The sequence below is a fragment of the Cryptomeria japonica genome, chromosome 4 (genome assembly GCF_030272615.1).
Source record: "Cryptomeria japonica chromosome 4, Sugi_1.0, whole genome shotgun sequence".
Taxonomy (NCBI): Eukaryota; Viridiplantae; Streptophyta; class Pinopsida; order Cupressales; family Cupressaceae; genus Cryptomeria; species Cryptomeria japonica.
Window position 1 is genome coordinate 497,478,218 of NC_081408.1, and position 20,474 is coordinate 497,498,691.

A 20,474-nucleotide genomic window follows, 5' to 3' on the forward strand; every position below is an offset into this window, starting at 1 on the left:
GCAACTTAGCCAAGACTAGTTTCTCCAAAAGAATGGAAAGAACCTTTAGACATGGACAAGTGGAATGGGTCGCTCGATGCATGATCCTTGACAAGTCTTCCTCCCAAGGCAAAGCCATACACATTGACATCCAACCCATCTTAAAGAAACACAAAAAGGTATTTGGCAACATCCCACTAGGACATCCTCCCAAGAGAGGTTTAGAACACACCATAGAACTTCAAGAAGGGGCTAAACCCATAATCACTACACTTTATAGGCACCCCAAAAAATTTAGAGAAGAAATTAAAAAAAAAACATTAATGAGCTTCTTGAAATGGGCCACATTCAACCTAGTTCAAGTCCTTTTGTCTCCTCAGTGGTATTAGTTAAAAAGGATGGTACTATAAGGATGTGCACAGATTATAGAGCCTTGAACAAAAAGACTATAAAAAACTGTTATCATATTCCTAAAGTTGATGAATTAATTGATCAACTTCATGGAGCAAAATACTTTTCTAAGATTTACTTATGATCCGGTTACCACCAAATTAGAATGAAGAAAGAAGATATCCCCAAGATCGCCTTTAGATGTCACTATGGACATTTTGAATTCTTGGTTCTACTCTTTGGTTTAAACTTTAACCAACACCTCCGTGTTGACGTGTATTTTGTACACTATCAAACACAGAATAAAATACCCAAGGGTACCTTATCCTCGCTTGAGTAAAGCCTCTGATTGCTGAAGATATCGCGGAAAAGGATCAATCAGGATGACTCCAAGGTTCTTCGTTGTAGGATCTCTACATGTGGATAAGCTCTCTGTGGTATGATGTGATTTGTTGGAATCACAAGGGGACTTACATTTGATGATTGGACGTCTGATCTGCTTTGAATATTGCTGGAACACAGGCTCTTACTAGCTTTGATTTGAAAAAAAAAAAAAGGAAAAAAGATGAGGGCGAGGAAAGAATCTAATCCTAACACTAAGAATGTAAGAGCAATGAATGATCTTTGATGAAATTCTAACTAAGTCTTGTTTTGACATCACAGGAACATCTCCACAAGGTTAGTGCGATCTTCGAAGGAAAGCTTTATGATGTTCAAATCATCACTGCAGGCATAGACACCATCAGGTTGATGCATATCAATGAAGAAGCGACAATTGAAGTTAAGCTTAAGCTGAATGATTCCAGTTGACTACACAAGGCAAGTCTGCAATCAACAAACTGCTAGTAGTATGGATATACGAATTCCACCATCAATCAAGCACATTTCTTCCACTCATCTAATAACATGAAATCAAATACGAGAAGTATAGAGACCATGCAAATTGTCGAATCGACCCATAAATTTCACCATTTCTTCAATGAAGTTACAAGTCTTTTACAACAACATCTTGGCAACAATCTTTGCCTTCTCTCTCTACTCTACTCTAATTGCTATTCTATCAACTAGCTAATCACCTTCTAACTACTCTCTATCTGTCTTCTAACTGCTTCTAACTATATCCTTTACAAAATGAAGAGCTGGGGCTTATATAGTGCCCACAATACAATTCGATGGCTAAGATCAATTCGAGATCAATGGCCAAGATTCAATAATGAAAACCCTAATTAGGGTTTGTTACAACCATTACATAACATTTAATGCTTGACCAATGAAATAATTGTATTGCTTGGACACATGTCCTCTCTGGAAAATTCGACCAATGGATAGCTGGGGTAGGTACATTGAAGTTTGTGCTACCTTCTATGAGTTAGGTACATTGAATCTGGACATTGTTGAGGTGGACCAATCCGACTGGAGGATTGATGACTAGGATGCCAACTCATCTGACACTTGTAGCTTGGTAGATATTCAATTTGATGTTGTTGAGAAGCTAGCTTTAATTAACTCATCTGGAACTATCTGCTTCTTCAACGAACCCTTGCTCTGACTTCTTGTGTCCTTGATGTGCAGGATGATTGATGTACCTCGCCTTGGAATGCTGGATTGGAAGAGGTCGCCCTTATCTTGATGATGTTGGATCGAAGAAGGTCGTCCTTGTCGATGCTAGGCTGGAGGAGGTCGCCCTTGTCCTTGCTTGATCTTCTTGGAGGAGACCATCCTTGATCTGGCTTGATTTTACAACTCTGGGATCTCCATTTGATGCCTACACAAAATTTCACAATTAATAATATATCTTGAAGTGTAGAAATTAAACTTAAAAGGAAGATTTAAGATTTTAATTAGGAAACTTCATGATAAATCTTGAGTTATCATTTCCTAATTAACCATGCAATACTTAGACTTTTATAAAAAATGTCTAAAAAAATCAAACCTTGAATAAGGGTGTCAAGATGATTTTGCCATACCTCCTCTTGAGAATTAACCCTAAGAAATGATGCAAAAATAGGAGAATTCGCTAGGCAAAAAATGTAGATCAAAGCTCTCCCTTGGATAAAATGCACCTCCTTTAGCTTGGAAAAGAACTCCACCTTCCACTAGCTTCTTCAAGATTTGGAAATTCGCCTTCAAATGTCTTCAAAAAATCTGGAAATTATTCTCCAAACTAGCAAGAAATACGCCTCTCCAATAGCCTTCAAGATGAATTTCGCCCTCCACTAGCTTCTCCACATTTAGTAGAAATTCGCTCCACTCCTCTGGATTTCGCTCCTCAAATTGCTCTCCAATTTCGCACTTGAAAGGATGATTGAATGATTTAAATTGTGAAAAAACACCTTCCAATATATAGAGCGCTCACCTTCCACTTACCCATGAGGCCGACCTAGCAAATAAAAGGTGAAATAATAAATAAAAACCCAAAAGGAGTAGGCCGACTTGTCAAATAAAGGCAAATAATGCCTTGTGCGCTCCACATTTAATTTTTTAATTTAAAAAAAAATTATTTTAAATGCCTTTATAATAAAAATTCGATTTAAATGCCAATTTAATTTAATTTTTTCAAATATTTCGAAGTTGGCAATTTGGCATCTAATGTGATTTGGAGGATATTAACGCCCAAATATGGTAAAAAATAATGAATGCCATTAACTTCGCTCTGGTCCCTTGGAGAGGGACAGGAGCACTTTTCTCAATCCAGGCCTTACATTCCTCATTTTCACGTTCAAAACTTCATCTAGGCATTTTAAAATGACATTTTGATTGGAGTCTTGAGTTTAATTTTTAGGAGGACGGTGCCTTTAGGACATTTTCGCCCTGAACCCTGGGTGAGGGACAGGAGCACTTTTTCATTTTTAGGCTAGGATTCTCAATTTTTTGAAGTCAAATCTTTGTCTACCATGCTTTAGAAGATCCTTCCTATCTCGCACAACCTTGCCTTAGCATAATCTCAAAGGGAAATTGTTGATTTCATAAAAATCGCCCTGGTCCTTCAGTGAGGGACAGGAGCACTTTTTAGTCCATTGCATGAATTCTTGATCATATCAACTTCAAATTATCCTCCAGGCGTAGAATATCACATTTCACTCCATCTTGAGCCTTGGTAATAAAAATATCATTTCAAAATGCAAGGTAAATGGTCATATTTGGGAATTGCGCCCTGGTCCCTTGGAGAGGGACAGGAGCACTTTTACCAATTGTCATCAAAATTCGCAACTCTTGCCTCTCAATTCCACTTCGAAGCTTTTTAAACGTTATGTCAAACTTGTGCGTTGGCCTAGATTTGTCCAAAATTGGCGAGAAAGGCTAGATAACATGTTAAGCGCTCTGGTCCCTTGGTGAGGGACAGGAGCACTTTTTCAACTTCAAGCTTATCCGTCCTTTGCTAGCTTCCCAAATTATCTTCAATGGGCTAATCCTGTCCTCTTCCATTCATTTCAATCACAAACTTGCCTTGTCTTTGCAAGAAATTTACACTTTCTTGGAAAATCGCTCTGGTCCCTTGGAGAGGGACGGGAGCACTTTTTGGAAAATCGCTCTAGTCCCTTGGAGAGGGACGGGAGCACTTTTTGCATCTTGGTGTATTTCTTTGTTCTTTTAAACCTTCAATCGCATCCAAGGCATAAAACATCCTTCGTCCTTCCCATCCAAGTCAAGTTTTGCCATAAAATATCAAACACAGAGGAGAAACTTGAAAAAGTGGCATGGTCCTTCAGTGAGGGACGGGAGCACTTTTTGTCATTTGGGTTGATTTACTCCTTTGTGAACCGCTTAAATTATATTCAATGGACAAAACATGCTTCCCTTAACTTCTTCAAACCATAAAATCACTTTAATCTTGCAAAGGCAGTGCAAATTTGAAATTCAAGCTCCGGTCCTTCAGTGAGGGACGGGAGCACTTTTTGCCCTCTAAGCCAAATTGTCTCACTTTTCACCTCGAAATTCCTTTGCTAGGGAAGATTTCATCTTACTTGACACTATGAATAAAAGTTAATGTCCAAAAAAGGTCTAAAATTGTGCATATAAAGAAAAGTGCTCTGGTCCTTCAGTGAGGGACAGGAGCACTTTTTACCTTCTAGGCAAAAACTTCATCATTTCATTGTTTTCAATCAAGTTTGGATGCTTTATCATGTTCATTTCGTCCTTCACTATGCCTTTGATGTCTCAATTTAACCAAACAAGGCCAGGAATAACTTAAATAAGCCTTTCGCCCTGGTCCCTCAATGAGGGACGGGAGCACTTCGCCTTGGTCCCTTGGAGAGGGAGAGGAGCACTTTTTCCTTTAACCTTCAAAATTCACCATTTTTTGTGCCTTCAAAATCTTCAAAAGTATCCAGTCACGTTCGATCATCACTCTGGAAGACCCTGCACAAAACAAAATAGAAAAGTCAGTGACAAATATGCATAAAATAACATTTGTGCTCTGGTCCCTTGGAGAGGGACAGGAGCACTTTTGTCCTTTCTGGCTAATCCATTCAAAATTTAGGTCTCCAATCATTTCACAAGGCAGAGTTAGGTCATCTTCAAGGCCAAGAATCAGTTAGCAAGCTCTCGCAAAATAAGAAATTGCACTTAGAATGAAATTCGTCCTGGTCCTCTAGTGAAGGGCAGGAGCACTTTCTCTGTTTCAGGCATCATCTTGCCTCCGAAATTTGATCAAAATTTACCTAGGGAAGAATATACAATTTCATCTTCAAAATGCTAACACTTAGACAAAATTTGAATTTTACCCCAAAAAAACCCTGACTAGACCTAACCTAAGACATATCTGACTTCCTGACAGACTTATCTTACTTCAATAATCAACCCTCGGAAGGACGCTTAATAACTTTCAAAATTTGTCTAGACTCAGCTTAAAAATATCCAAAAGAAACCCCCTAAGGTTTAGCCCTAGCCCAGACAGACCACTCACTCACTCAAAACCCTAAAAACAGAGAGAAGAACAGGCAAAACAAAAGCAAAAAGCAGGGGTCCCCATTTGCAATGGGGCGATGTGTGAAAACGTCACAACACTCCGCAACATTCTTATCATGCATGAAACACTTATTTAGGAAGCAACTAAGGAAGTTCCTATTAGTGTTCTTTGATGATATTTTGATTTACAGTAAAACATGGGAAGAACACCTTAAACATATTGAATAAGTCCTAGAAATTCTTGAACAAGAATTGTTATATGCCAAAGTCTCCAAATGTGAATTTGGGTTAGAAGAGATCCTATATTTAGGACATAAAATCAATGCACAAGGGGTAAGTGTGGATGAGTAAAAGATAAAAGCTATAAGGGAATTGCCAAAACCAAGAACCCTAACCCATCTAAGGGAATTTTGGGTTTATGAAGCTATTACAAGCCCAAAAATTTTGACTCAGCAAAAACTCAACGACCCTAAAAATACTTAAATTTCTTTAAAACACACATTTTTTTTTAAAATTCAATTACAAAGATGTATCAAATGAGTCTTAAGACCATGAGGAAGTGTTTTCTATGAAATTTGATTCTTGAATATATGTGTATTGTAGAATTGCGTATCACACGAAGCCAAATAGTGGATAATGATTCAATTACTTGGCCAAGAAGAATATTATAATTTATATTAACGTTTTTTCATTTAATAATAAGAATATATTATAAGTTTGTATGTTATTTTTATAAATTATAATATCTTTAGACTTTAAATAAAAATAAATTTATATTAGTGTTTTTTCATTTAAATTAAGAATATATTAGAAATTTGTATGTTATTATTATAAAATATAATATCTTAAAATAATAATAAATAATTTTAAATGAATATTAATTTTTTATAAACATCAATTGCAAAAATATAAAATTTTATTAAAGATTTTAAAAATTAAAAAAAAACTAAACTAGAAATAAAATTGCGCTCCCCTATATGGCCATGGGTTGTGCAGAGTTTCGAGGTCGTCAAAAAAATGAGTTGCTTGGTATTTCAACCCGACATTGTGGCATTCAAACAATCATCTTATGTTTTTTGGCTGCGTCAAGAATTTTCAGCAAGTTTTGGCAAGTTCTGACGAGTTTCTGCGATTTTTTTCGGCAATTTTTCCACAAGTTTCTTGTATGTTTATCAGGACAAGCACCTATAAGTTAACCCGCAAATTACTCGCTCGCCTCAAAACTCCGCAAATACTTCTCAACTCAACGAGTACTCATCGGGTTTGGAATATATGAGCTCAACAAGCTTTTGAAAGACTTGAGGAGATAATGAGTTCTTGTCTCGTTCTAGTCATTCCTAACTTTACACTACCCTTCGAGTTAGAATGTGATCTTCCAGAGAAGGCATTGGAGCAATACTCATGCAGAACAAACACCTGATTGCATTAGAAAGTTACAAACACACGGAATCTGAAAAACATTACTCCATTTATGACAAAGAAATGTTAGCCATTATGCACGCACTGGCCAAATTTAGACAATATTTAGTCTGTGGGAAGTTAATTGTTAAAACCGACCACAACAGCCTAAGGTTTTTCCTAGATCAAAAGGATTTAAACGATCGTCAACAAAAATGGGTCAACAAGTTACAAGCTTATAATTTTGACATAGAATACATGAAAAGGAAGAACAACATTGTAGCTGATGCACTATCCCGCAAATCCTACTTATGCTCCATAACAAGCATCTCCATAGATTGGAAGAACTCAATTATTGCTGAATACGCCAAAGATCCACAAGCAAATGACCCCCTAGAAGGAAATCCAAAAAATGAAAAATATAAAGTAGTGGAAGAACTCATACCATACAAAGATAGGATATATCTTGTACCAGGCTCAAAGATAAAGGAGAAGATCATTAGAGAGTACCATGACAACCCCTTAGTCGGCCACCAAGAATATTATAAAACCTATAAGCAAGTAAGAGATAAATATTCTTGGAAAGGTCTCAAGAAAGACATCCTAAAACATGTTCAAGAATGCAAGACTTGCCAAAGGAACAATACAAAACAGACCTATCCAGCAAGCCTCCTACAACCACTACCCATACCTAATAAAAAAAGGGAAAGTGTTTCCATGGATTTCAGAACCAGGCTTCCCAGAGTGCAAGGCAAAGATTGTATATACGTAGTGGTGGACCGCCTTACCAAGTATGCACATTTCATTACAATATCCATAGACTATAGAGCTCCTCAAGTGGCCGATATTTTCTTCAAATTACATGCCTGTTGATGTGTTTTTTATGCACATGTGAACATAGAATAATATACCAAGGTATCTTATCCTCTCTTGAACAAAGTTATTCGAATGTTGAAGATTTGCCTAAGGCTCAATCGAAATAACTCCAAGGTTCTGGTATGTAGGGTCTCTACGTGTGGATAAGCTTTGTTGGTGTGATGTGATTTTGCTGGATTCACGAGGGGACTTACATTCAATTGCCTGAATGCTTGATCTGCTGGAACTTGAGTCCTAACTACTCACTAGGAGATAAAGAAATATCAAAAGATACAGGGTTTAGAGAGTCTATTCTAGGATCCAGAATGTAAGAATATAGATGAACGACTAGGTGGAGTCCTACTAGGCTAGGTCTCAACATCAAACTGAACAATTCGACACCAGCTCAATGCAATCTTCTAAGGGAATTTTGAAGATGTTCAAATCATCACCATCAAACACTGGTCACCATTCAAGTTAATGCATAACAATTTAAAGTTAAGCTCATTCAATGGGGGTTGACCACGCATGGCGCACTTACAATCAGTAAGAGGCTAGTGGTATGGACTAGGCGGATTCCACACGAGTGCATTCAACAATTTTCTCCATTCAATCTAATCATTTACCATCTAATATGAAGATTCAACAAGAAACCATGCACATTGAAAAGAAACGACATATTTCAACATATCTTCAATGAAAATGGAGTCTTTTACAATTAAGGCAACAATTTCTTGCCTTCTCTTCCTACTCTATTCTAATTACTATCTAAGCTTCTATTCTTCTATCCTATTCACAAACTATTCACTATTAACTTTTACAAATGAAGAGCCAAAGCTTTATATAGAGAGCTCATTACAATTCAATGGCTCAGACTGATTTACAATCAATGGCTAGGATTACAAGATGGAAACCCTAATTAGGGTTTGTTACAACAAAATCCTCTAGCCAATGATAAAATTACATTTAATGCATGAGAACCAATAGAAAATAGGGGTAGGTACATCGGAGTTTGTGCCTTCACGTATAAGTGTGGTTCGTTGAATCTGGACATGCTGATGTGGACCTATCTGACTGGAGGAACAATGACTGGGATGCCACCTTGTCTGGTACTTGCTCTATGATGACCTCGGTCGATCCTCCATCGTCTTTGATATACTTGATGAATGATGTACCCTTTCTTGACCCCTTGTGTTTGATGATCAAGTCGTTCCTTCTTCTCTGGAAGCTCATCTCACCTTGAAATGTTTGTATGATCCTTCTTCTGATATCTTGTGATTTCTCTATATGATAGAATGAGGACTTTGAGGATGTCTTGCTCTATTGCTTGCAACTATTTGAACACTTGAAGTCTTTCAACTTAATAGCACTTTAAGTCTTCTTCCACGCATTTGAAGTGTCCTTGATGATGATGAAACTTGAAGAGGTCCTCCTTGTCCTGGCCTGATCTTCCTCCAACTTGATTTTGTTGATCTACAAAACAAACAAAGATGGTGTTAAGTACACGTGATATATTCATTCTAACATGGCATTTCTCACTTCAAACCATCAACAAGAGATCATTTAAATCAATTTTGCTTGGAGTTGGGAGGAAAGGGCACACTTTTGTAAACAATTTGCTACTGTACCTTTGGAAGGGACATGAGCGAATTAGAGGGATTAGGCTTGGACTTGAATCAAACGCTCTCACTTTACCTTTATCCACATTGCTCTAGCCTTGAGGCATGCTAAAAGGCATCTTAAAGGTTTCCTTGCTTGAATTTTGGGGTCAAGGAGCAACTCTTGGCATTTTCACTTGTGTACTCTTGGAAGGTACATGACCCCTAGTGTAATTCGCTCCTGTCCCTCTGAGAGGTACATGAGCGAATTAGCCTCTTGGCTCAATTCATACACTCATCTTACTTCAATTTGCATTGATCTTCACCTTTCAATCCCTCTCTCCTGAAGACATCATTTATTCAACCCCCAAAAAGGCCTAAAAGAACGATTTCGCTTTGGACCTTGGGCAAGGTACAGACCTCAAGAGGAATTCGGTTTGGACCCTTTGAGAGGTACATGAGCGAATTAGCTTCTTTACTAGCTAGATTCGCTTATTGCCTTCTTTCATCATTTTAGCCTTAGATTCCAATTCTTTCATATGAAGATATCATCATTTTGACCCCCAGGAAGGCCTAGAAGAGATTTCGCTTGGGTACCTTTGGAAGGTACATGACCCTCTAAGAAAATTCGCTCTGGACCCTTTGGAAGGGTCAAGAGCGAATTTGGCATTTTGCTCAATTCCTTCTTCATAGAACTTCATCTCTCAACCTTTTCCTCATCAAAATCAAGTCATTTGCCTTTAAAATTGCTTAGGAATAGGTTGGTTCAAGGGTTTGGGCAAGGTACAAGGTCTCTTGAAGAAGTTCGCTATGGACCCTTTGGAAGGGTCGGGAGCGAATTTGCTCCTTTAGGCTCAATTCACACTTCTTTTCACTTAGCTTTATCTTAGACTTGACTTTTGAATCCTTTTCTTGCCATGCTCAAGTCAATTTGCTCTTACTATTGCTCAAAATGACAACCATTCAATGTCTTTAGTGAGGAATTAGGTCCTTTGGAGGATTCCGCTCTTGTACCCATGGAAGGGTCAGAAGCGAATTTCTTAATTCAGCTCTCATTTCTTTCATTCCACCTTAGACTTGTCTTTCCAATTAAGATCATGCTGATTTGCCCTCAAATCTGCTCCAAGCGGGATCCATTCAATGTTCTAGGTGAAGAATTAGGTCTACTCAAGAATTTCGCTTTGGTACCTTTGGAAGGTACATGACCCTTTGAGAAAATTAGCTCCTGTACCTTTGGAAGGGTCAGGAGCGAATTTGTCAAGTTTGCACAAATTCTTTGCTTTTTTTATCACTTCACTCTTTGCAATTCAGTTCCAAGGCGTGGATGGATTAACCTTTGTTCAATCAAACCAAGGGAACAAGGTTTATGATGTAAATTAGGAGCAAGAAGGGAGATCTAAGGAAATTCGCTCTTGTACCTTTGGAAGGGTCAGGAGCGAATTTGTGGGATTAGTCTTAGATATCATTCAAACATTCATTCTTCACCCTCATTGACATTGTTCTCACCTTAGATCAAATTAAAAAGTCACTTTTAGGGGTTCACTTGCTCAAAATGCTTGATCAAAAACAAGTCTTGACAATTTCACTTATGTACCATAGAGAGGTACAAGGTCCTTAGGAAGTTCGCTCCTATACCTTAGAGAGGATCAAGAGCGAATTTAGCTTCATAGCTCAACTTGCTAGCTTTTTGTCACTCAATATTGTCTCAATCAACTTTCAAGGCATGCATACATCGTTTCCTCTCTCACTCATACCATGGGAAGAAGGTTCACGATCCAAACTGGGAGCAAGAGAAGAGTCTAAGGAAATTCACTCCTGTACCTTAGAGAGGGTCAAGAGCGAATTTTGCAATAATGCTCAAATTCTTGACTTTCCCTCCAAATTTCCAAGTCTAAATTTGTCCAAAGGCATCTCTTAAGGTGAGTTCAAGTTAGTCCTTCTCCAATCAACACCCTAGAGTGAGACTTTTATCCAAAATATGAGCAAAAAGGGAGTCTAAGAAGAATTCACTCCTGTACCCTTGGAAGGGTCAGGAGAGAATTTGATGTTCTAGCTCAAATTCTCCACTCTTTGACAAGTTTCCAAGTCTAAAACTCATAATTACACTCCTCCAAAGGGATAGGCAAGTCAATTTATATCAAACAAGGCCTTGAATTCGAAGGATCCATCCAAATTAAAGGAAGAATTCTCTCATTTGAAAAATTCGCTCTTGTAGCTTTGAAAGGGTCAGGAACGAATTTGGCTTAATGGCTCAAATTCTTCACATCTTGTCAAACTTTTGAGTCTGGACTTGATCATTAGGCATTCTCTAAGGATAAAAAGGTCAATTTCATACCAATCAATTTCATCCATTGACTTGACCAACTCAAACCTTCAAAGGGACAACACTTACTCACATATCTGCATTCACTTCCTTGACTAAATGACCTAGGTCTTAAAGGCAAGGCCAGCCTTGGATTTTCACTTAGACTCATGGCAAGGTACAAAGATTCCCTTACTCTCAATCAAGACTTAACCCTAGAAACAAGTCCCCAGGCCTAACCAAGAGGAAGCTTTCAATAGAGACCTTGACCTGGACCACCTACTGACCCACTTCAATTCAAGCAGACCCTCCTATCCTAATGAGCTCTCTGGCAACCCCTTAATGCAAAGATTAATAGCACAAACCTAAAAGACTAAGCTAAGAAAACTAACCTAGAAAGTAAAAACAGGGGTCCCCATTTGCAATGGGGCAATGTGTGAATACGTCACAACAATGCCCCACATAGAAACATCGTCAACAACATAGATGGCTGATTCCCTAGCTTGTTTTGGCAAGAACTTTTCTGACTAGTAGGAATAGAACTCACGCCAAATACAAGTTATCAACCCCAAAGTAACGGACAAACGGAGATTGTAAACAAATGGTTGGAAGGATACCTAAGAAACTATGTTACAGGGCAACAAAATGCACGGATCAAGTGGTTAAACCTTGGAGAATATTGTTATAACACCACCCATCATATGTCAATGGGGATGAGTCCCTCCAAATCCTTGTATGGGTATGAGGCAACCTCATTTGAAAATTTAATCCTCCAAGGAAGTTGTGTACCAAGGGCCAAAGACTTTGTGCAACAAAATATGGACATTATGAATACACTTAAAGATAATCTACACCAAGCACAAAACCAGCAAAAGATATATGATGATAGAAGGACTGAAAGGACATTTGAAGTTGGGGAGTTTGTTTTTCTAAGGTTACAACCCTTATAAGAAGTCATCAATCATGGTAAGTGGAGCCGAGAAGCTTAAGATTTTAAGAAAGATGGGAGAGGTTGCCTACGGATTAGAACTACCAGCAAATAGCAAAATCCATAATGTCTTTCATGTGTCTCGACTCAAAAAGGTGCTGGGACAGCATGTTACTCCATGTTTAGAATTACCCCCACTCGATTATAAAGGCAAATTAATCTTGGAGCCCGAAGCCATTCTTGATATGTGAGAAAAGAGATTGAGGAATTAAACTACTCCTAAGTATCTGGTTAAATGGAAGGGTCTACCTACAGAAGATGCCACTTGGGAAGGAGCCGAGATCTTTGATCATCCAAATTTAAAATTGCTCGAGGACAGGCAAGAAGAAAACAAAAATGATAAATGAATTCAGAATATATATAATTTTCTCTAATGTTGATGTCAACAATTACTCAAAGGACTTAATTGTTCCACAATATTCTTTCCCTTTGAACAAAGAGCTTCTTCAAATGATCGGTGTCTTGTTGAGCATAAGGATGTTAATCTTAAATGAATCATAAACAAGCCTTAATCACATCGGTTCTAGGTAGCCACATTTTTATGAAGGGGCAACAATTAATTTAGAAGAGACATCTCTTTATGAAGAAAGATATCCTTAGCAAAAGTTGTGACCTTATGCCTCCTCTTAAAGGCTATAAAAGGCAGATTCTCATTTGGAAGAAGGCATGGAACCAGATCAGATCTTATATGAATAGTCGCATTCAGAAAACAGCATACTTGTGATCTAGCAAGTGATTAAATATATCGTTTAATATATAATCTCTTATGCATCTTTAATTCAGTTATTAATGGGAATTGCTAATCTATATAGATTCTTATAATTATTGATTTAATCTATATATTTTCCTATAAGCAATCATGCATGGATTAGCAAGGAAACACATTAGGGAGAGGTAATAGACCGTTTTGCACAATGTAAGTAGGCCACCCCATGTTGGATGGATGGAAGTTCCTACCACTTTTGGGCCAAGGGGTGTTATACCACGCTCTTGGGCTTAATCGTCACAAACGATTTTCAGGCACCCTATCATGCTTTCCTCTCCCATCCCTACGATGGTTGGTGGTTGAAAGTGAAAATATAGAATAGAAGCAGTCATGTGTAGGTTAGCAAGGAGACACGATTCGAAGAGGCAATAGACAAGTTCCCATCATATAAGTAGGCCACCCCATGTTGGATGGATGGGAGTTCCTACCACTTGTGGGCCAAGGTGTATTATACCACACCCTTGGGCTTAGTTGTGGTGAACAATTTCTGGGCGCCCTATCATGCTTTCCTCTCCAATCCCTACTATGGTTGGTTATTGGAAATGAAACTATAGATTAGATCCAAATAGGTGATGTTATTCATCTTAATTGTTCATTTACTCGAGTTCAATAACTTTTATATGATTTAATTATAGAATACTATTTGTAAAACGAATTATATTGTTGGAATTGTCACTTTTAGGCAAAATCAAGCATACAACAATAGGAACATTACAAATAAGGGAAGCCTGTAATGTCCCCCTCTCAGCTCTAGATTGTTAGATGGATCTTTAGCCTATTTTGGAAACTTGTAGGCTAAACAGAGACTAAATTAGGGTTCCCATCTTCAAGGTGGATTTCAGAGTGGTGTTTCCTGGAGTTTGGCAATTTGCCTTCTGGGTTTTTCTGGGTTTCTCAAGAGCTTCAGAGTGGTATGAGATGCAAGATCATCAGAGAATATTTTCGGACACGACAACTACCTTGATAATGCTCAAATGGAGATTGGAGTCGCTATTTTTAGCAGTATGTTATTTTTAGTAAGTACTATTTTTAGCAGTATGGTACAACTCTTGATTTCTATTTCTGCAATCCAATTTGAGGGGTGATTTATTCAGGTTTCTTGGAGTTTGTTTCTGGAAGGTAATAACAAAAGTGATTTTATAATTTCAAGTTGCTTTTTGACCCCCACACCTAGGCTCAATGACTTTTAAGTTGTTTTTAAAAGATGTTCTCATGTGGGCGCCCAAGTTGGGAATTATTTATAAGTTTTATTAAGTTATTGGTGCACATGAAAAAGGGAAATAAAATAAAATAAAACTTTTAATCCCACATGGCCTGGAGAAGAGGGTTGATTCTTGAGAAAAGCTATAAAAGCAAGCTTGAGAGGCTCTTTTGGACATGCTGAATATTGAGATAACGAAGTGCTGCTGAAATGATTTCAAAGTCTTAGCTTCGGGGTTGTGTGCCTTCGTAGCTTGTCGCAATTTGAAAGACAACTCCTAGCTGATTGGAGCGGCTTCATTCAGAGGTTGCCATTGGATTCAATAGAGAAATTCTTGGTTTTTGGTTGCAAAAACCCTCTTGCTGATTTCACGTTTTTACTCACCCTAGTCAAAGGATTAAACTAATTTTTGTGGGTACGGATTCATTCTTCTCCTATTGCCCTAGGCATCCATTTGCTCCAATTTATGTGATTAAAGGAGTGTGTGATTTTTAAAGCTGATTGGCCCAGCTTGTTGTTCATAACACATTTTGGGAGCTGTATTGGAGTGTGTGCCATCTATTTGGGTCGATCTTTGGGGCGGCTTGCTGTCCTTACCTGATCGCTCATCCTCTGTGCTTCATTTGCTTCCAATATGGGCTCATTCAGAGGTGATTCAAGAGAGATATGAACATAACAATGATTTTCTGGGTAGCTGTTCAGAAAAATCAGAGTATTGCTCTCACAAATCAGAGTTGGTAAATGCTGTCCAAATTCTCTGTTTTCACTATATTTCATTTGGCATTGAGTTTGGATTGGACATTCTATGGATTAGCAATGATATTGTAATAATATCTCTGAGTTTTTCATAGTTAGCTTAGTGTATCAGCTGATTTAGTAGTACTAAACAGCTTGCTTATTTCCATTTTGAAAGCTAACTCTTTCCCACTGAATAAGTGAAAGTGGCTGGTTATACCGCCAAGTTTTTGCTACAATAAGTTTCTAGTTATTTCTTTTTGCATCCCCCACTAAAAAAGTGGAAGTGGCTGGTTACACCACCAAGTTTTGCTTTCAATGAGCTTTCAGTTAATCTTTGTAATCCCCACTGGATAAGTGGAAGTGGCTGGTCATACCGCCAAAATGTAGTGCTCTTTCAATGTTATATCTTATCCTCCCATTGCACAAGTGGTCGAGATGGTTTCGTTTGCTTATTACTAACGCTAATGGGTGCTAGTGTTGTGTCCAAAAATGGAAAAAACTAAGGGGGCTATTTCAGTGGTATCAGAGCTGGTTTTCCTACCAGCCTGTGAGTTTTGTTGATAAATTTCTCCATGAGTGATAGAGAAATTAGATATTAAAATAGAGAGTAGAAGAGACAACAGTTTCAGATTCCACCAGTTTCGATCAGAGAGACATTCTCAAAAGTTCTCAGAAACAAAGAAGCCACAGTTGGAAACATGGCCAAAAAGGGGGCAGACACAAATGAGACTCCTAAAACCAAAGCAGAAAGAAAGTTTGATACTATGTTAGATATGATGTCACAATTGCTAGCCAAGCTTAGTCAAAATCAAAATATGATTCCTAATCAACCAACCAACAGAGCTAAAGCAAGCACTTCCAATACCAATGGTGGAAATGGAAGTATCAATGGAGGGAATGGAGGATCAAATGTGGTAACACTTGGAGGATCAGCTCCTAGACCTTTGCAACCTACCTTCCTACTCAAGGAAGCACACCCGGTTGAAGTTGAAGTACAAATCTCTGATGAAGTGAGAAATAGCTACATGAAATATGTTTCTCTTCCTATGAAGATCCAGGACATTCTCACCTTAGATTGGTATATGAGTCAAAAGAAAAGAAGAGGAGGTGGAAGATATGAGAATCACCCTCCTATTCCAAGAGACTATCAACAAGCCCTTGGACAAGTCACCCTTGTCCACTTTGACAGAAGTGACAAATGTTTTGCTAGATCGTGAGTTTAGAAGCTAGACAAGTACCTGTCCTTGAGGCCGATGACTAAAGAAGATGCTATCAAGTTTGCCACTTTGCATCTAGATGGAGCCGCCAATGAATGGTGGTATCACGGTCTGGTCACTCTTGGCCATAACCTCATTGCCACCTATAATGAGTTTACCAATAAACTCATTAAAAGATTTGACACTAAGGATCCTGAGGTGAGGTTTCGTGAACTTGCACAATTAAAACAACAAGATTCACTTGATGCCTACATATCTGATTTTCAGAAACTTGCTGTGATGGCGCCTAACATCACTGAAAAGAGGCTTGTAGTCCTATTTTTTGAAGGACTAGAAGAACCATTGAAAGGTTGGGTGAAGGCATTTGATCCACCAACTTTGAATGAAGCAATCAGAAAATCCAGAAGTATGGAGTTGGCTACCCCAAAGTCGAAATTTCAGTCCAAGCCCTTTTCTTATAGAAAGGACAAGAAGTATTCAAATCAGACCAAGAAGTTTTCTTCTAATATGGATGATGAGCAATATGGATGATGAGCTCCGAAAAGAGCTCTAAAGGAAGAATTTGTGTTACACCTGCAAGGAACCACGAGCCTCAAGTCATAAGTGCTATGGAAAAGGCAACGCGCACCACATGGAGGCTTAGTCTGCTGATGGATCAGAATCTGAAAATTCAGAACAACAGACTGATATAGGGGAAAGTGAGTATGAAGAGGTTCTAGAAGAGGCAGAAGAAAACCAAGAAGGTGGGGGTGCAGTTGCCCAACTTTCTAGTCTCCATAAGAATGAATCATTTAGAGTGCGTGGAGTGCTTAGAGAGCACCGAGTCATTACTCTTATTGACACTGGAACAACTCATAACTTCATAGACGAGAGAATTGTTGCAAAGAGAGGCCTTACAACCGATGAAGTTGAAGACTTCAAAGTAATGGTAGATGATGGTTCTACTATCTCTTGCAACTTGATGGTCTCCAAAATGTCTATGCGGTTGGGAAATTATGAAGTCAAGGATGACTTCTATGTTGTTAGCATTGGAGGCATTGATGATGCAATATTCGGCATAAAATGGCTGCGATCTCTTGGAGAGATCACTCTAAACCTACAAACTATGGAGTTGAAATTTACATCAGAGGGGAGGAAAGTAGTGTTGAGAGGGATGTCAAATGGAGGCCCTCGTATTGTGTCTTTGAAGAGGATGAAGAAGCTAGTTCGTCATGGTCAAGTTGAATGAGCAGCACAATGTTTGGTCATGTCGTCCAATCCTATTGAAGAAAAGAGGCATTACCATCCAAATATTCAAGAATTCCTCACCAAGAGGAGTAAAGTTTTTGGTAGCCTACCCCTTGGGAGACCTCCAGAGAGAGGGACTGAGCACATCATTGAACTTGAAGAAGCAGCCAAACCGGTCATCACTACTCCATACCAATATCTAAAGAAGCAAAAATATGAAATAGAGAAGGCCATCAAAGAACTCTTGGATATGGGGTACATCCGCCCCAGCAAGAGCCCCTTTGCTTTTGCAGTAAATTCTAGTCAAGAAGAAGGATGGGACTATGATGGGACTATGCGCATGTGCAAAGATTACCGAGCTCTAAACCAAAAAACCATTAAAAATCAGTATCCCATACCCAGGATTGATGAGCTTATAGATGAGTTACATGGGGTTGTCTACTTCTCCAAGATTGATCTCAGATCGGGGTACCATCAGATCAGAATGAGGGAGTCAGACATTGAGAAGACAGCCTTCAGATGCCATTTTGGGCATTTTGAGTTTCTAGTCATGCCCTTCGGGTTGACTAATGCACCTGCTACCTTCCAATCCTGTATGAACGGAATATTTCAAAAACAATTGAGGAAGTTTGTGCTTATCTTCTTTGATGACATCCTCATTTACAGTAAGTCATGGGAGGAGCATCTCAAGCACTTGGACAAAGTGCTTAGCATTTTGGAGTTAGAATCGTTGTTCGCAAAGGAGTCCAAGTGTGAATTTGGAATGACCAAGCTGCTTTACCTTGGACATGTGATCATCTCTAAGGGAGTTAGTGTTGATACTGAGAAGATTAAGGCGATCGTGGATTGGCCCCCTCCAGAGAACCTTACTCAGCTGAAAGGTTTTTTGGGCTTGTGTGGTTTTTACAAAAGATTTGTGAAAGATTATTCCCAGATGGCTGCCCCTCTCACCGATCTTACCAAAAAGGGGGCATTTGAATGGTCAGAGAGAGCACAAATGGTTTTTGATAAGTTCAAACAGCTCATGAGTTCATGTCTTGTGTTGGCAACCCCAGATTTCTCCCGGCCCTTTGAGTTGCAGTGTGATGCTTAAGGGGAAAGATTGGAGCTGTGTTAATGCAAGACAAGCATCCGATTGTTTTCGAAAGCAAAAAGTTTAGAGGAGCTGAAAAAACATATTCAATTTATGATAAAGAGATGCTTGCAGCCATACGCGCCTTGGCCAAGTTCCGACAATATCTAGTTGGGAGTAAGTTTGTGGTGAAGACTGATCACAACAGTCTTAGGCATTTCATGCATCAAAAGGATTTGAATGACAGACAACAAAAATGGGTGAGTAAGCTCCAAGCTTACGATTTTGATATTGAGTATGTCAAGGGGAAGAACAACATTGTGGCTGATGCTTTGTTTAGAAGGCCGCATTTGAACTCATTGGTTGAGATCGTTGTTGATTGGAAATAGCAGATTATTGTAGAGTATGCCCAAAATTAGTTTGCTACCAGTCTAGTGGAGGGTACTTTGCATGATAAAAGGTATCAAATGGTTGATGATTTGATACACTATAAAGGTAGAATCTTCCTAGAACCTGATTCCAAGTTCAAGAAGAAGATTCTTCAATCATTTCATGACATCCCCTTGGCTGATCATCAAGGGTATTTCAAGACATATCGGCAGATCCGAGAAAGATTTTCTTGGAAGGGACTCAAAGGTGAGGTCCTTCGCTACATTACAGAGTGTCCGATCTGCCAACAAAACAAGAATGAACATATTTTTCCACCTGGTTTGTTGCAGCCCCTACCCATTCCCGATCAAAAATGGGAAAGTATATCAATGGATTTCATCACTGGGTTGCCAAGAGTGCAAGGGAAAGATTGTATATATGTTGTTGTGGATAGATTGACTAAGTTTGCACATTTCTTTGCCATTACCAATTCATTTACAGTAGCTCAAGTTGCTAATCTCTTCTTCAAAGAAGTGTTTAGATTGCATGGTTTGCCAAAAACCATTGTGAGTGACAGGGACAGCAAGTTCCTAAGCATCTTTTGGTAGGAGATCTTCAGATTGAGTGGCATACTACTCACTCCTAGCACCAGTTATCACCCTTAGACTGATGGACAAACTAAGGTTGTGAACAAGTGGTTAGAACATTATCTCAGAAATTATGTGTCAAGGCAGCAGAAGGCTTGGGTGAAATGGCTTCATTGGGAGAGTATTGCTACAACTCTTCATATCACATGTCGATTAGGATGTCCCCTTTCACAGCCCTGTATGGGTATGAGGCACCTAGCTTTGCTGATTTAACTTTTGGAGATAATAGAGCCCCTCAAGCAAGGGATATGTTGCAGCAAAGTCAAGACATTCTAAGATCTTTGAAAGACAACCTTCAGCACGCATAGAATCAGCAAAAGATGTATGCTGATCGGTAGCAAGTAGAGCGCATTTTTGAGGTTGGAGATATGGTCTACTTGAGGCTCTAGTCTTACCGACAGTCCACTCTCAAGAAGAGTGGAGCAGAGAAGCTCAAGCCCTATTTTTATGGACCATTCAAAGTCACCAAGAGGGTCAGGGAAGTGGCTTATGAGTTGGAGTTACCTGAGAATAGTAAGGTACACAATGTTTTCCATGTGTCACGCCTAAGCACAATGTGGTAGCTTCGTCAGATTTACCTCCTTAGGATGAGGAGGGTCAATTGGCTTTGATTCCAGATGCCATCATTGACTCCAGGGAACGTTCTTTAAGGAGGACTCTTAAAGAGTACTTGGTTAAATGGAAGAACCTACCAATTGAGGATGCGACTTGGGAGAATGATCAGATTTTGCAACATCCAGCCTTCTGATTGCTTGAGGACAAGCAATCTTGGGGAGGGCAAACTAAAATGTCCCCTTCTCATCTCTAGAATGTTAGATG

At 38.8% G+C, this 20,474-nt stretch overlaps 2 protein-coding genes across 5 annotated transcripts in view; one reads left to right on the forward strand and one right to left on the reverse strand.

Moving 5' to 3' along the window:
* Positions 1-20,474, reverse strand: part of LOC131060366 (pentatricopeptide repeat-containing protein At1g06710, mitochondrial) — a 155,968-nt gene that overhangs the window by 76,318 nt on the left and 59,176 nt on the right. The gene's annotated exons all lie outside the window — the stretch shown is intronic.
* On the forward strand, positions 16,377-17,568 carry LOC131875183 (uncharacterized). Its single transcript, XM_059219224.1, has 2 exons — positions 16,377-16,746; positions 17,015-17,568. The coding sequence occupies exons 1-2, from the start codon at positions 16,377-16,379 to the stop codon at positions 17,566-17,568; spliced, it is 924 nt and encodes a 307-aa protein (XP_059075207.1).